This window comes from Rattus norvegicus, chromosome 8 (genome assembly GCF_021556685.1).
Source record: "Rattus norvegicus strain SHRSP/BbbUtx chromosome 8, alternate assembly SHRSP_T2T, whole genome shotgun sequence".
NCBI classification, from domain to species: domain Eukaryota; kingdom Metazoa; phylum Chordata; class Mammalia; order Rodentia; family Muridae; genus Rattus; species Rattus norvegicus.
The window spans coordinates 63,037,387-63,055,272 of record NC_141541.1 but is presented as its reverse complement, the minus strand read 5'-3'; the positions used below and the strand labels follow the sequence as shown (position 1 = coordinate 63,055,272).

At 37.3% G+C, this 17,886-nt stretch overlaps 1 protein-coding gene across 2 annotated transcripts in view; it reads right to left on the bottom strand.

Annotated features, from left to right (window-relative positions):
* Ireb2 (iron responsive element binding protein 2) overlaps nt 1-17,886 on the bottom strand; it is a 46,642-nt gene that overhangs the window by 3,883 nt on the left and 24,873 nt on the right. For both annotated transcript variants that reach the window (XR_015626946.1, NM_022863.2), the window contains 12 exon segments: nt 16,732-16,903; nt 15,335-15,432; nt 13,248-13,364; nt 12,138-12,297; nt 11,128-11,263; nt 9,423-9,507; nt 8,786-8,942; nt 8,328-8,452; nt 4,853-4,957; nt 4,609-4,751; nt 2,299-2,446; nt 2,091-2,213 (listed from right to left, as the gene is read on the bottom strand). Coding sequence is in view for 1 of the 2 variants with exons in the window: in NM_022863.2 (NP_074054.2) it covers nt 2,091-2,213; nt 2,299-2,446; nt 4,609-4,751; nt 4,853-4,957; nt 8,328-8,452; nt 8,786-8,942; nt 9,423-9,507; nt 11,128-11,263; nt 12,138-12,297; nt 13,248-13,364; nt 15,335-15,432; nt 16,732-16,903 (1,569 nt within the window). In the remaining variant the exon portion in view is untranslated.

Below are 17,886 nucleotides of genomic sequence, written 5' to 3'. Positions count from 1 at the left end.
ATGATGATTAGATCTTGATTTATAGCCTAAACTAGCTTCATTCATGGCAACCTTCCTGATCTCTGGCCTCAGTGTACTGTGTTTATAGGGTGTACCACTATGTCTGCCTTATAGTGAATACTATAAAAAAAAAAATATCTACTTTGGGCTTTGTACAGTTTTTTTTTTTTTTTTTTTGGTTCTTTTTTTTTTTTTTCCGGAGCTGGGGACCGAACTCAGGGCCTTGCGCTTCCTAGGCAAGCGCTCTACCACTGAGCTAAATCCCCAACCCCCTTTGTACAGTTTTTGATGGAATATCCCATTACTGAGATTTGAGCTGTATAAGGTATCTACAGAAACCTTTTATAGATTGCTCTTTATTAAGAGGCCACCTCTAATCTCAGCATTCTGGAGGCAAAGGCAGGTGAATCTCTAAGTTCGAGGCCAGCCTGGTCTATAGAGTGAGTTCCAGGACAGCCAGCACTCAAAAAACAACAAAAAGTAAAAATAAAAAGGTTAACTAACTTGGCAGACTGATAAACTGGAATCAAGAGACAGTGCTATCACTATTAAGGTCTGAGACAATCTGCAAATAGAACTTAAGTTTTGAGACTTAAAAGTGTAAGGTCCTCAAATATTGGAGAATTAATAAGCTACAGTGAGACCTCTAGATTTAGTCCTAGTCTAATTTGGCAAATGTTTATTGTCTAAAGAAAATGAGCTAGAGCAGTGGTTCTCAACCTGCTTTCACAGGGGTTACCTAAGGCCATCAAAAAATAGATATTTACATTATGATTCATAACAGTAGCAAAATTATGCTTACGAGACAGCAATGAAAATTTTATCGCTAGGGTCACCTTAACAGTATTAGAAGGGTTAAGCGCCACTGAACTAGAGCTTCCAGACCTGGCTTCTCCACTTGAAAAAAAAAATACTGTCTCAGAAGCATTTTAGGACATCCCCCCCGCCCCCCTTAATCATACAATTCTTTATCTTCTTTCTTCCTCCAAAATCTGAACTGTACAAATATACAATATACTTGCTCAACTACCTTATGTTTACCCTGTACTTACACATAACTGGCCTGGAACTATGTAAACCAGGCTATCCTCAAACTCATAGAGATCCTCTTGCCTCCACCTCCAGAGTGCTGAGATTAAAGACGTGTTACACGCCTAGCTCAAACATAACATTTTAAAAACAACTCAATCAACTTTCACTCACTGGGAGTCTAAAACCCCTACTGAGAAGGAAAGATATAAACTGAGGCACACTGGGGTTTTGGGGTGGGGGGTACATATGACAGGAGACAGGGATAACACATGGCCTGAGAAACCAGACTGCAAACAGGGATGGAGCTAACCTGTGCCTCCTGTATAAGTTATTGTCCTTGGAGAAACTGAATAGCCTCAGAGAAAATACAAATAGACAGGTTTCTTATTTGGTCAAGGGGTGTTAAATTGGGCCACCTGAGTCTCTTGATAGAGCTTAAGTGAAAAGGAGGCATTGTTATAAGTGAGAGCTAGTTTAGGATGGACTCTTCTCTCTTCACTGCTTCCACACAGACTTCCTTATGCAAAATAAAATAAAATAAAATAAAATAAAATATAATAAAATAAATTGAGGTTTAATCAAATTCAGAGTAGCAAAATAAAAATAGAAATTTAAAATATCACCTAAGATCAATAAAAACAAAACTCATAAATGTGTGATTCAAATAATATTAAAAATCCCAAATAAGCCAAATAAACTTTGATATGTTATTGACAAAAAAGAACATTAAAAATTAAGTTTTTTTTCTTTTCTTTTATTGGACATTTTCTTTATTTACATTTCAAATGTTATTCCCTTTCCTGGTTTCCTACCCATAAACCCCCTATCCCATCCTCCCTCCCCCTGCTTCTATGAGCACTCCCTCACCTCCATACCCACTCCTGCTTCCCCACCCTGGCATTCCCCTACACTGGGGGATCGAGCCTTCCCAGGACCAAGGGCCTCTTCTCCCACTGATGTCCAACAAGGCCATCTTCTGCTACACATGCAATTGGAGCCACGGGTCACTCCATGTGTACAAAAATTAAATTCAAGAATATAAAATTCAGAATCCATACCAGCAAATAGGGTCCTTTCGCAGCCCAGTCTCTTGAATTTCCTGAACCATATTTTTTTCCTGCTAAAATTATCAGTGGGATACCTTCTTTTTGGTATAATTCTGCAGCTTCAAATACATCGAGCTACGGATTAAACAGACAAAAAAACACTTAATACAGAAGGTGACCCAGTGAGCAATGGCCAAGGCACTTTTGTATACATCCTTACCGTCTGTCCTGATGGAAAATGAATTGTTTTGGGAGCTGGCTTCCCAATAAACTTATTAAAAAGCTTGATGTTTGCAAACGTGCCTCTTGTCATCACAGCATCATTACCTCTTCGGGCTCCATAAGAGTTGAACTCTCGGGGAGTAAGGCTATAAAAGTTATGAAGGATGGTTTTCATGTCAAGTAGAAACCGATAACATTACTGAGTTGTAAAATCTGTTAAAGGCTGTAGTCCATCCCCGCAACTTTAGATAATCTCAAGCTAGCACAGTAAGTAGAGAGCAACTACACATGAGTTTATCGAGTTTATCACTCATCTATAAACAGTTTCTTAGCTAATCACCCTTAATAATCTGAGGCAAATCTCAGATCTCACTCTATTTTCTTGAAAAGGCAAGGACTTAGATATAAAGCCAAGGCTGGTTTCAAATTTGCAATACTCTAGACTCAATCTACCATGTAAGCAACTACCACGCTCAGAAGTTTTAGAGGCCAGAAATTTCTGAACAAAAATTCTTGCCAATCAATAACTTTATTTTTATCAGCTGCATTTGATCTTTTATACAGAAGCTTCAATACTCTGAACTTATACACTTAAAAAAACTTTTTACTTCATGATAGAATGATATTGACTGGTGGTTTTCAACCTTCCTAAAGCTCTATGATGCTTTAACACAGTTCCTCATGTTCTGGTGACCTCCAACCATAAAATTATTTTGTTGCTACTTCATAACTGTAATACTGCTACTGTTGTGAATCATAAAGGAAATATCTGATATGTATATAACCACTGTGAAAAGGTTGTTCAACCCCAAAAGGGCTCATGACCCACAGGTTGAGAAACACTAGTATAGCCAGACTCTGGATATCTGAACTTTCAGAAGATTCTAAAGCAATGAAAACACTAGATTAAAAGAAATAATGCGAAACTATATATTTAAAGGAGGTGGTAACTGATTTTCTCTGTGGAGGATAATTACTATTATGACCAGAATAGAAATCATAGCTAAAAAATATTTGGAGGCAACACCAGCAAGATGGCTCAGGTCAAGGCACTTGCTGCCAGGCCTATGGATTCCCAGGGTACATGCAGAGAACTGCCTTGGATGTTTACACACACTAAATAGAAATGCAGTAAATTGTATTAGGAGGAAACTTTGTAATAAAAACTATAGTATTGGGGTTGGGGATTTAGCTCAGTGGTAGAGCGCTTGCCTAGCAAGCACAAGGCCCTGGGTTCGGTCCCCAGCTCCGAAAAAAAAGAAAAAAAAAGAAAAAAAAACCTATAGTATTTTTGTCAAATCAAGCTTCATAGATTCAATTATTATAAAGCATTTCAATAAAAATCTTGCCATTTGAATTGCTCAATCAACAAATAATGTCCAAAAGTTAATCAACACTACAAATCAACTTCCTGACACCAACACAGTTCTTTAGTGATAACAACTCCGTATTTTTTTTTTCTCTTCTTTTTCTTTTTTCTTTTTTTTGGAGCTGGGGACCGAACCCAGGGCCTTGCACTCGCTAGGCAAGCGCTCTACCACTGAGCTAAATCCCCAACCCCACAACTCCGTATTTTTTAACATAGAAATGACAATGCCTTTCTAGTGTTAAGTTTGTATCTCTTTGGCTCAGTAATTTAAACTGCTTGCTGTTCCTGCAGGGAATCTGAATTCAGTTTATGGAACTCATGTCAGGCAGCTCACAACTCCAGCTCCAAGGGGTTCAAAAGCCTCTTCCTGCCTCCATGGGCAGTACATACATGATGCATACACAAACATGGGTGCATACACACGTACACAAGTAAAACATCTTTAAAATAATATACCTCCTATATATTTAGACTATTCAAATTTGATCCTTTCAGTCTTGATATTGATACATACCAATCCTGGCCTCACTGATGCATATTTTATAGTGCCATGAAGCACACATTTGCTACAATTTAATGATAGGAAGCTGGTTAGAACCAAATGGTCAGGCTCTACTTGGTGTGTCAAACTAAGCTTTTATTAATCAGTTATTTCTTTAGATTTTAAAAGCTTCATTTACTTGTTAGTTTGAATAAAGGTAAATTAAAAATAGTGACTTCAATTTATAACACTGTAAGGAAAGGGGGTCAAGCTGCTACTTAATTCTTGCTAAAGACAAATGTGCCAACAATAATATCCCTAAGAGAGCATGTACTTACTGGATATAGGAATAGGACCATAAGAAAAGCCTCTTAGTAACAGAGGAAGAAGGTAAAGCGACACCCCAGAGACATGAACACATACATGCATCACACATGCATGCATGCACACATACATACCCTCTGTTTGTCAAGTACTTAGCAGCAGCACTGCTCCTAGCAATGCTTCCAGCAGGTGATATGTGGTCTGTAGTGACAGAGTCTCCCAAGTACAACAGGACATGGGCATTTTCAATAGGCTGGGATGCAGCTGGTTCTTTGGTCTAAAAAGAAAAAATTGAAAACACTGAACGAACTCTCTCTCTCCCAGCCCTTTTTTTAAAAAATTGATCTTTAAAAGATCAAACAATACACCAGTACTTACAAGTTTATCAAAAAATGAAGGGCATCTGATGTAAGTAGACTTAACATCCCATGGAAACAACACTGAATCTGGAGCGTCTAAGGAATTCCACCGTTTATTTCCCATCTGCAAATATGGTTTGAAGAATGGACCGAAAAAATATCTCAGAAAAAAGAGACTTTAAAAATATCTACAATAATACTACTTAGGTAAGAGTGAAAGAAAAAAACCATATCCAACTGAAAAATCATGACATTTTTGTTCAGAATAGACTTGCTTTAAAACTTTCAACCCATCGAATTTTCAGGAGCAATTTTGAGTGTTAAGTTTCAATGCAAACAAATATAAAACTTCATAGAGTCACTCTACTCTCTCTTTTTTTTTTTTTAAAGATTTTATTTATTTTATGTGAGAGGCCATCAGATCTCATTACAGATGGTTGTTGAGTCACCATGTGGTTGCCGGGAATTGAACTCAGGACCTCTGGAAGAGCAGTCAGTGATCTTTACCACTGAGCCATCTCTCCAGCCCCCGAGTCACTCTACTCTTAAACTAAATAACTCATAAAGACATGTATGAGTAATATGTATACTCACACAACAAAACGATAGAGTATGTAAGGTATGTCATCAATCTTTTGAGATATCACACAGAAATGTTTTATTTTTTTCAATGTATTTGTCCCTTATCACCACCTGTTAGTTTTGTCTTTAAATGGAATTTAAATAACAGCAGCAGCAAACCATTTCTCTTCAGTCTCCACTACTACATCAATGGTCTAGTCTACTAACACCTTTCTCTACCTTCCCTAACACTCTCCTTTCACAATAGTGGGTTGGAGAGATGACTCAGAGGTTAAGGGCACTGATGCTCTTTCAGAGGACCCAAGTTCAATTCTAAGCATTCACATGTCAGGTCCTAACAACCACCTGTAACTCCAGTTTTGCAAGCACCAGGCACACACATAGTATAGGAACATATACAAAGGCAAATACTCATACATACAAAAAGTAAAACTAAATACAACCATCTTGTGTAAAACAGCAATGTGAGCAAGACATAGTAGTATGTTCTAGCACCCAGGAAGCTAATGCAGGTAACAAAAGTTAATGTTGGTCTGATTTACAAAAAGAGGTGCCTTCAAAACAAAACCGTCTAACATGCTTTCCAAAATTTGAACAACTAATCCTTATTCAAATTTTCTTTTCTCTATATACATTTAGCATAATATACAATTATTTACCTAATCACTTTCTTCTTTCTTTTTTTTTTCTGGAGACAGAGTCTTGCTATGTAGTCTTGGCTGGCCTGTAACTAACTCCCTAGTAGATAGCCCAGGATGGCCTCTAACTCATAGTGAACTGCCTGTTCCTGGTCCCTTCAATGCTGTGATTAAAGATGTGTATCACTGCACCCAGCATTCTTTCTGAAACAGTCTCCTACTGTAACTCAGGTTGTCCTAAAACCAACTCATGATGGAATCCAAGCCAGCCTTGAACTTGTGATTTTCCTCCTGTCTCAGCTTTCCAAGTGCTGGGATCACAGGAATCTGCAAAGCTGGCTAATTATTTTTTTCTACAGTTCGCTGTCTTTCTGTGATAGAATGCTCTTTGTTCAATTAGCAGTTGCCACACAGGCATTTTCAGAATACTCTAGTTTATACAACACTTTGAACACAAAAGACTGTATAGATGTATCTGCTCATTTGTAAACAAAGGAAAAGTCTTAAAAAGACACTGCTTCCTGTCATGGCCAGGATTTTAGTGACAGTAAGCATTAATTGTTTGCTCTTACTTACTTTGATTTTTTTTTAAACTATTTGAATAGGAATGATAAATACTTCATAAAGTAACTCAAAATCAGTGAGAATATTCTAGGTCTTTCTCCTCATAACTAGCAATTCCAGATATAAAGTGACATCAAAAATTATGAATTCACCAGACATTTGCAGAATTACAGAAACAATAATAGCTAGCCAATTTATAGAACTAGCCTCAATGCCCATCAACAGATGAAGAAAATGTTTTATATAACAGTAGTACTTTTATTCAGGAATTAAAAAAAAAAAAAGAGCTATTTGTCTGAGAATAGATGGACTGATGATCATCATGTTAAGTGAAATGAGCCAGACTCAGAAAAACATAAAAATCTCTTACTTGGAGAATCTAGATTTAAATATAATAGTAGGAAGAAGACCATGTGGAAGGGGTGAAACAAAGATAAATATCACACATGTAGAATCTCTCTCTCTCTCTCTTTCTCTCTCTCTCTCTCTCTCTCTCTCTCTCTCTGTGTGGGGGGGAGGGAGATAGAGAGAGAGGGGTAGGTGGTGGAGAGAGGTGGGGGGGGTAGGTGGTGGGGAGCACCCAAGAGAAACAAACTGACATTTTTAAGAAATGAAGCTAGAGAGTATTATTATGTTAAGAAAAATAAGCCAGACTCAGAAATACAGATATTGTATTTTTCTCTTATGTGTAATATGTGTAATGTAGATTTCAAAATAAAATATGTCCCAAACGTTATGACATTCTAGCTGAGAAGTTCATCGCATAGAAGAGTATGTTATACTGCCCATGTTTAAAGCTATAAGAGAGAAGGCAGAACTATGAGTAGGGAGAGGATTAATGGGTGTAAATCTCTTGACACAGTGTTTCTGAGTTTGAGCTCCGAGAAGCCATGTAAGCAGGATATAAGGCTGCAAATCAGTCTTTGGATAAAATGGGAGGTAGAGGTAAGAGAATACTTAGAAGCTGTGGATCAGCTAGGCTGGCAGCAGTGGCAAGACGAGAACCTTTCTCCAATACAGTAGAAGGTGAAGACTAACACCCAAGGTTGTACTCTGACCTCCACACATGCCATGGTATGCACAGGCCCATATTCATACACATGAACACACACACACTCACACCATTCACATGCGAAAAATTTTTAAATGCTTGCCTGAACACACATACATGTGAATGCAGAAGGGATACTGTTTGGGAAGAGGAAGGAATCCAGCAGGAAATAGTGGGGACAAGAGAGAGCAATAAAGGAGTACAGTTGACACAAACATGAAAATGTCATCAAGAACACCTCCACCCCAAAGTTCACACTGTGTAGCCCAGGCTGGCAGAACTCAAGAGTTCTTTTGCTTTTTGTCTCGAGTGCTGGGATTAAAGGTCTGTCACCACCATTGTTAATAGTTTTACACTTACACACACACACACACACACACACACACACACACACACACACACACACACACTTACACACACAGGTTTTTTTAAAAAAAACTCAGTCATAAAAACTGTACATTCAAAATTTTACATTTTTATTCTGTCTAAAACTCAAGAATCATGGATCATGCCTGAAATCCCAGAACTGAAAGGGCTGATTGCTGAGGTCACAGGTTAGCGTGGCCTGTAAGGAGTGAGGTCCCACTTAGTATGAGTGAGACCTTACTTCAAAATAAAGAAACGAGCTAAAAATGAATAAAGTCCCACAAGACTCTTACCTCTACTTTCTCTTTCAGTGCTTTAAACATGGACAAAATAACATGTTCTTCTTCTATCTGATGAACTTCTTCTCGACTAGGCCAAATGTCATGCAGGTAAATGTTCTTGCCTGTAGAGTCAGTACCTGATCAAAATTTCAATATTCAGTACACATATTAAAACAACAATGGAAAACCAACACCTCAAAGCTTTCTTATCTTTTCAAAGAATAGTCACGGAAATCAAGTAACTGATTTAGAACAGGGTGTGTTTCAGGTTTAAGTACTGCACGCCAACTGCATCTGCATCTTCTTTCTTCACATCAGCAGACACATTAATAGCAGAAAAATGGACGGTGTAAGGGAGTAACAAGCACTGCGTGTTTTCTTTCACATCAAGAATCTGTTTTAACAACTTCTGGGAAAAAGTGCACACAAGTATACATATAAACATACAGATAATATATAGGAAAACACACCTAATGGCTCTGTCTGGAAATCTATATTCACTGTGCCTGCTATGGCGTAAGCCACCACTAAGGGTGGAGAGGCGAGATAATTAGCACGGACACAATCACAAAGACGACCTTCGAAATTTTTGTTTCCAGATAAAACTCCACAGGTAACCAAATCACCCTAAGGGGGGAAAACAAATATACTTGATTCAAGAACTTATATATACTCACACAATTATAAAATTTGTCTCAAAAAATATAGTTCTGAGAGCCAGACAAACAAAAAACATTTCATTAACTTTTAAGTACAGAACTACCATTCTTATACTTTAGTAGTTCCTTATATTACTAAGGAATTATTTTTAAAATGTAGAAGTAATTCTTTGTATTACTTTAGGATCCACAAGTTACTCTTCCCAAGAGTTTCAAGTATAAATATCAACATACACATTGATGTACACTGTCTGTAATTCACTAACAAGATACAGTTAAAACGAGTTGGGGCAACTTTCAAAGAAGCTCACAATCCCACTCATAAGTATGTCTACTTTTTAAAATTAGCTTCTATTTCTTAACCCTGATGCTTAAGTAGATATTGAAGTATCCTTATTAAAAACAAAAACAATAAAAACACACCTAGATGTGCTAAGTCACATTTTACCTGTTTTACTGCATTCAAAATTGCTTCTGATAAAGGTGCTGTATTTCCTACACACGTTGAACATCCATAGCCAACTATTTCAAACCTGCATTTGAAAAGTGAAACATGACTGGATAGTATATTTATAGAGAAAGGACAAGTCTTATCTCTTTATTTCTGTTATCACAGTAAAATTACTGTTTTGCCAGCAGCACATTAATTTCACAGTTTTAAACATTAAAGTTCACTGGTAGCATGATTTGTACTGACTTTAAGTCTTACAAGAGCTTACGTATCTACAAGATCTGTACTAGATCAAAAGTATTTATCACTCAATATTAGAAAGCTCCTCTATTATAACTAGAACTGTATAAAGCCACTTTTAAAAAATCCACGTGTTTCCACTTGAAAGGCTCTAAAACATTAGGATGCCGTTACTCTAACAGCTCATTGAAGGTCCCAAAAGGGTAAGGAGACACTCTAGTGGGAGTACATCATTCAACTCTCAACTTCTCAAAGCACACACCTAAGAAGAATCCCTGACAGTAATTCCAAAATAAGATTACAAACATAAGCCTCTAAATTACTTTAGCTGCTGTTCTAAAGGCAAAATAAAAAAATCTAAAATTTATGAGGCTTTTAATAAGGACTGATAATTTATGTAAAAATATTATTTTCCAAAATTACACTATCATCACTTAACTAAGAAAGAAATGTAAAAGTTGTTTATCTTAAGCTTCACAGAAAATTAACCTGCATATTGTAGACCCAATAACTCTGCAAAACCTGAATCAAGACAATTTGTTCAATTCTCCTCACTGCTCCCCAATACAAGGTTTCTCTGTAGCCCTGTATGTCCTAGAACTACCTCTGTAGACCAGGCTGGCCACATACTCACAGAGATCCCCCTGCCTCTGTCTCCCAGGTGCTGGGATTAAAGATGCTCAATTAAATTATCCAACTTGCATTATTTTTTTACTCTTTTCTGAACTGAACATGGTTCATGAGAACTGGGTACTCCCTCACACCACTCTAACAGTGTCCCCACTGTGACTTGGTTTCCCGTCCTGAGGTTACGGACCATGCGCTTGACTTCCAAGTGCCTTGGTGATAAAATATTCCCAACGACCACCGGCTCCACAGACACCAGACTGTGTGATGATGGTAAGGGACAAGTGAAAGGCTCTCACAGTCCCGAGCACGGCAGGCAAGCATGGGCGCTGACAGGTTTTGTCTTTCATCTTTCCTTCTTCCTTGCTAAAAACCATTAAACTATCTTCTTAAAGCTGGTTCCCAAGATCAATTCCCCTACTTGCCACTGACTCAATTCCTGAGACTAAACACCAAGGTTCATCAATCAAAATTCATTATCTGGCTAACATATCTAATCAAGATTTACCAACTCATCCTAGCACAGATCTCCCTTTTCTCCTTAAAAATCCACTCCTGCAACAAAACAAAACAAAACAAAAAAACCCTGCTTGCTTCTTGCTGCTGCCACCGCCACCTGCCTTTGTAGCCTCCCCATCTGCTTGCCCCTCTGGGTATAAAATCTCCTTTGTGCTGAGAATTTGGTGTTTGGGTGTGTCCTGGACTGACTCTGAGGGGACTATCCACCCTTTTAAGTGGTATTTTTCCTTTTTACTTCTCTCTTTGATTTCTAACAAATATATTTATCACCTGTTGAATACCAGTCTAGGTGTGAATAACAGTAAATGTCACTTACCCTAGCTTGCTAAGGTAGGGTAACACTCCACTTGAACTGAGGTAATGTGTAACCATCCCACTGCCTGGAGACAAACTTGTTCTTATATAAGGTTTAACTCGTAGACCAGTTTCAACAGCCTTTTTAGCCAAAAGACCTGTAAAATCAACAATGTGTCCTTACCTTCTTCACATTAGAATAAAAACCAAGAAAAGGATGTCTTTAATATCATACTACAATTTATAGTAAAAAGCTCAAATTCATAAAAAAAGTTTAAAGTTTACGATTTTTTAATATCTATGAGTGCTTTATCTGTATGTACACCTGCAGGCCAGAAGAGGGCATCAGATCACATTTATAGATGGCTGTGAGCCACCATGTGGTTGCTGGGAGTTGAATTTAGGACCTCTGGAAGAGCAACCAGTGCCCTTAACTGTTGAGCCATCTCTCCAGCTTATAAAACCTTAATATCATTACTCTGTGCATTTTACTCTACATATTCAGTTCACTGAAGACAAATGAAAATTCTTAGTAAAGAAACATCATGCTGCAAATTATTATGGGTAGGCTAACACCATACCATCACACAAACAGGGGAAAAAGAATATGCATACATGACTGCTATTGATTGAATCAATGCCATAATCACTGTAAACAAAGAGCAATTAAACATTGGTAATGCTGTCACCCTGCATACAAACTGACGCTACATGCCAGGAATTCCCCACTTGCAGAGTAGACTGAAAGGGTGAACTGGTTGGAAAAAGCCCAAGTAATACCTGCTGAGAAGCATTACTTCTAAATTTAGTGAAGAGACAGAAACAATTTAAAATTAATAGATATTTTTTTCAAAAGCTACCTTCTGTATAATAAAAATACTACAAATTAAAAGCTCCTAAAAACTTAATTAAAAATTTCAGTGTCCTTCAATATAAAACACAAACATGGATACATTGTCTAAGGAATAGAAAAGACTGTAACAGGAAAGCAAACAGCAATTTACATAAGAGAACATATAAATCCCAACCTACCTGCAGCGAGCATCACCGATGGATTGCAGTTATTGGTACAGCTGATAACCGCAGCAATGACCACGGACCCATGGGACAGCTTATACTCACTTCCATCATAACGAACTGAGACAGTATCACTTTGTTTTTCTGCTGCAACTTGGAAGCCTTTAAATCCAACCTATAAATTTGTATGTAATTATTACAGATTTGGTAGGACTGATAAGCATAACTTGGACATCTGACACCTGATCATTTAACAGTCAAAGTCCTACTGTGACACATAAGGTCTATACCATTCAGAAGGTGTAATTCATCTTAAATAAGATTTGAATATTTACAAGAGGAGTCTAGTGGTGTTCATAAGCAACACTTTTATCTATTAAGTGATTATAGTCAACCACCCAGAATCAAGTCCCAACTCAGACATTTCCTAGTCAGTCCTGCTTACAGGAATTTTCAACAACATGGTAGAAATTCTTCCCATTCTAAAGATCAGCCCCAAAGGACTCAACTGTGTGAGTGTAGAAGGAATGAGTAAGATTTACTATGAGTTAGTAAGTGCTAAATTTGCCTAACACATACACAGCAATCCATCAGAGATCACCTTACTTCTGAATGAGTTTACTATTTTCCAAATAAAAACTAAATAAAAACTAAGGAAACTAAAAAGCAAGGACTGGGAGGAAAACCCAACTCTTGTTTCCTAACAGACTGCAGAGACAAAACTACAGTCATGACTTTAAAGAAAAAAATCAGAAACCCCAGAGCCATGGTTATTTGTTTTTGTTGTTTTTACAAATTCAATGAGAATAATTACACAGTGCAATGGTTTCTTCCTGGTAGGAAGTGTGTAATGGTGAAGCCAATGAAACATTCTTCAGTGATGTAGATGGTGACTGTACTGTCAGGCAACTGATTAGCACTTGAAAGGAAATCACTGTGACTGAGAAACTTAACTTTTGATTACTTTAAATAGATATAATTCAAACTATGACCCAAACAAGGCTGCTGCCATTTACCAATAGCGTATGGGGAAGTGGGGAGGGGAGCAGTAGATTGAATTTAGAAATCAATCCCAAACCCTGTTGGCTCTTTACACAGCATAAAAGTAACAATAAAGTAACTTACCTTTTCATTTAAGCAAGCCTGAAAATCACTTTTCATATCTGTTACAGCAACTCTATCCTGAGGCCTTTTTGGACCACTGACAGATGCAACTATTGAATTCAGATTAATCTGTATCACCTAGAAAAACAGAGAATGGAGGACAAAAGATCAGAATTTCCAAAAAATAATACAAAAGCAAACATTACTTTATAAGCAAAATGAGTACATTTATTTTAATAGAGTTTATAAAAATTATGGGGGTTGGGGATTTAGCTCAGTGGTAGAGCGCTTGCCTAGGAAGCGCAAGGCCCTGGGTTCGGTCCCCAGCTCCGAAAAAAAAAAAGAACCAAAAAAAAAAAAAAAAATTATGGCTTATCCCATGTTTTTTCTCTACAAATATAAATACTATCAAAAGGGCTGAGGATATGGCTTAGTTGCTAGAGGGCTTGCCTAGCATGCATGAGGCCCTGGGTTCTACCCTGAGCATTACACAAAATCAGAGTTGATGGTTTATCAGTTGTAATCAAACTATTTCAAAGGCATCGTCAACTATACAGTAACCTGGGCTACATATGGCTGCCCTAAAACAAAAACAAAACCACTGTCACAACAGATGCTTGCACAAGAACCTCTGCTAATCATCAACTCACTGCCTCTGAGTTCTAATCCCATCCATGCCTTACTCTTAAATCGTGAAGTTAATGGTTAGTAAACATTTCTCCTCTGTCACCATATGTGATGCCTGGTCAACAGAGTACAGTCAGGGAATGTAACAGAGAAAGGTTTCCATTCTCTGTGTGGCTTCAGAGGATCTTTCTGGCTAGTTCCCTGAGATGGCTTGTATTTCTTGGTTAAAAAGTCATTATTTTTGTTAAAATCTCAGTTTCCAATTAGCTATTTATATATCCAAATACTTATTATTTCCTTTGTGCATTTTATTTTATGTAGTTAGGTACAGCAAATTTAATAATTCTTCATTACATTCTCATCATTCTTTAATGGCCAAAATTATTCTGATGGATCCTACTATATTTAATAAATTCAACTGATCCTATTTTTTGACCTAAATAAACACTGAAGGAATTTACTATTATTTTTAAAATTTTTAGTTTTATTTTTTTATGTATGACTATTTGCCAGCACTATATGCATGTGAACAGCATGTCTGCTCCTATAGAGACCAGTAGAGGGTGTCAGATCTCCTGGAGCTAGAGTTACAGATGATTGAGACCTATGGTTGCTGGAAACTTACCCAGGTCCACTGAGAAAAGCAGCAAATGGATTTTAGCTTTATTTTCAACTATTGTCAGTTTACAAGGTAAAAAAAGGTTTTAAAAAAAAAAAAAAAACAAAAAATATGGGTACCCTAGGCAGCTTGGGTTGGCCCTGAACTATGTAGTCCAAACTGGCTTTGAATTTACAATCCTCCTGCTACAGCTTCCAAAGTCCTGTGATTCCAAGTATGAACCACTGTTCTGGGCACAGCTAGGACTTTTTATTTGTGTGAGGTCTGGTCTTCTATTGTGTTAGCTGACCTTAAAGTTACTGTGTAGAGCCGAGGGTTGAGCTGCACTTGAGTCTCCTGTCTCCACCTCATGGCAGGTGTGGGTGACCAGGTACTGGAGACTGAACCCTGGGGTTCATGCATAGTAAGTAAGCACTCTACCAACTGAGATATAGCTCCAGCTCTGGCTATGGTTTTCTAGTAATCAATTCAATTTTACTCTACCAGTCTTTTTTTTCCCCCCCAAAATCATGGACAATAAAAGTCATAATTAAATACAAATCAAAATAGTAGATTTTGCAAAATGTTGCCAAAATGTACTACAAGCAGAATCTATCTAAATGTTGCTATAAAATTAAAATAATGGGTCAGAAATGGACCTTCTTATTAACAGCTATCACTCACGAGGCCACAAGAAGCATTTATTGGCTGACATTCATTAAGCACTTTCTATATTGCTGGAACTGTTCTACAAATTTGCAATTTTCTAAGAACTCTGTGGTGCACACTTCCCAAAGTTACCTAGCTAATAAACACGTATAAATATGATTATGCACAGGCAGTTATCCTTCTACTCACTCCTACGTGAGTTACTTGCAAATACCTGAGAATATTCAGGTTCTGAAGAATTCTCATCATTTCGAAACAATTTCACAGCTTTAAGGTATTCTTCCATTGACTCAAGTTTGGTTTTGTCAAAACCTAAAAAAGAGGAACAGCAAAATAAAATGTAGTAAAGAATTCTGAGATCTTGATGACAGGTCTGTGAAACTGCAGTGGTGAGCCAAGTCCACTCACTCACACACCCTTACCTTGCACTTGTCTCTTGCTCTGCTTACCCTCACCAGACACCACCAACCAGTGTAGACTGCATGAGGGAACCACATGGACACACCACACTGGCATGAATGGATGTGTTGACAACCCTGAGTCTACAGCTGACATTCATGTGAGTTGTCTTCAGAATTCCAGACCCTAGCTTATGAATGCAGTTGAAGCCCTAGACACAAAGCAGCAACAAGCTCTTCTTGCTGTGCCCAGTCTGAAATCACTGACCCTCTGAAACCATGAGGCAATAAATGATTATTGCTGGGTTTGATCTTGATTGGTCAGGGTCTTGTGGTGTATAGCAAGTGCTCTACCCGAGCTAAACAGCCCTACCACTGTTTTGTAAACCACTAAGTTTTAGGCTAGTTTGCTATACAGTTAAAAAAATTGCCAGAACCTTAACTCAGATTAGTATGTAAGTAATGAGGTGAGACAGAGCTGGGGTTCAGTAAAGACAGTTTAACACAGACAAGGATTAAGAGAGAAACGCTCATAAGGAAAGACACACCTACAACCATGAGTGCTGGCTTCTCAAAAAGTATTGTTTTGTGCATTTTATGAAAAACACATCTTTTAAAGGACACCATATAATCTACTGTCTATTGCCTGTTTCATTTATTCACTCATAATATGCCTACAAACTGAAAAACAGATTCTATCTCTCAAAATTTATCTTTCATTAGAGATAAGTTGCTCAATGGTGGTTTCTTCATAATGGGAACGGAGACTTACTATTCAAACAATAGTGGTTTTATGAAATATCAAGTATCATTTTAAAGATGGCTTCTTTAGTGATTATGGTGATCAAAGATCCTATCAATCAAGAAAGATTAATCAAACTACATAAAGATCTTGAACCTGCAACCCTACACTGCTTCTCATCAAAAATCTTTTGTCTGTGTGCAGCTGTAGAGCTTAGGATAGGTAAGAGAGTTGTTCTGTGTAAGGAAAGGGTGACATGAGTATTAGTGATTTGAATAATTCCTTTAATGTGCTGTCAGTGGATCATAAAGGACTACGTTTCGAGGAGATTTTTAGGGACACTAAGATTAGGGTCACAATTTCAAAATATAACAATTTCATAAATATTCAATAGCACATATGACATAGTAGTTTATTATAAATACTATCAAATAGATACAATGGAAAGACAATCATTTCATATTCTCTTACCTGTATGTTCTAAATGTCGTAGTGTCACATTGTCAACAGGGAAAAAGCTGAGGATAGCACCATACTCGGGACACATGTTTGCTATAGTAGTTCTATCGACAATAGATAATTGTGAAACTCCACTTCCAAAGAACTCAACAAACTTTCCAGCCACGCCTACTTGCCTGAGGTGCTTTTAAAGATAAGCAAAAACAACACAATAGAAGCAATGGTAAAATTAGCATGGATTTCTAGAAAAGCAAAAGTCAAGATTTTTTTTCTATAAAGTTAACTTTTAACCAACACTGATGATAAGGTCCTTTACTGTATGAAACATACTCATTCTAGTTTTACTGGTATTTTAATAATAGGAAGAGGAGGAAGAGGAAGAAGAGAAGAGGAGGAAGAAGAGAAGGAAGAGGAGGGAATGGTGGCTCACACCATTAATCTCAACATTTGAGAGGTAGAGGCAGGCGGATCTTTACAACGGCCAGAGCTATAGACTCTGCGTTAAAAATGACAAAACAAACATCTGAATTCTCTCCAAAAAAACCAACCAAACAAAAACAAAACAAAACAAATCCCCCCCCAAAACAATCCATATAGTAATGTCTCTGAAATCAGATATCTTAGATTCCTCAGAATGCCCACATAGGTGGCAGCCCTTTTTCTTCCTAACAGCACATAAAACTGTTCTAACTACTGTTGTCATCCTGCAGTTTAAGAAAAATATACCTATGAGAAAAACTATATAGTAAACTTAATATGCTGCTATACAAAACTCTTCTAATTATTAATATTAGCTTAAACATTTATAGCAATGTTATTCTAAGTAAATTCATTTTGGTTTAAAGTGAATTCCTCTAAAAAAACATTCATTCCTACCAAGTAACTGAAACTACTTCTATCTAATCTTTGGGAATTTTATTATTTTTACTTTATATGTATTGGTGGTTTTGGTTGCATGTATATTTATGCACCACATTCGTGCTCATTGACTGTAGAAGCCAGAAGAAGGTGTTTAATCTCCTGGAACTAGACTCCTGATCCCTGATCTTACTTTTTAAAGATAAAAAGAAAATAGGAGAGCTGGAGAGCTGGCTCAGTGAGAGAATACATGCAAATACTCCTCTCCCACAGTGAGTTTGGCCCCCAGCACCCATGTTAGGTTGTTCA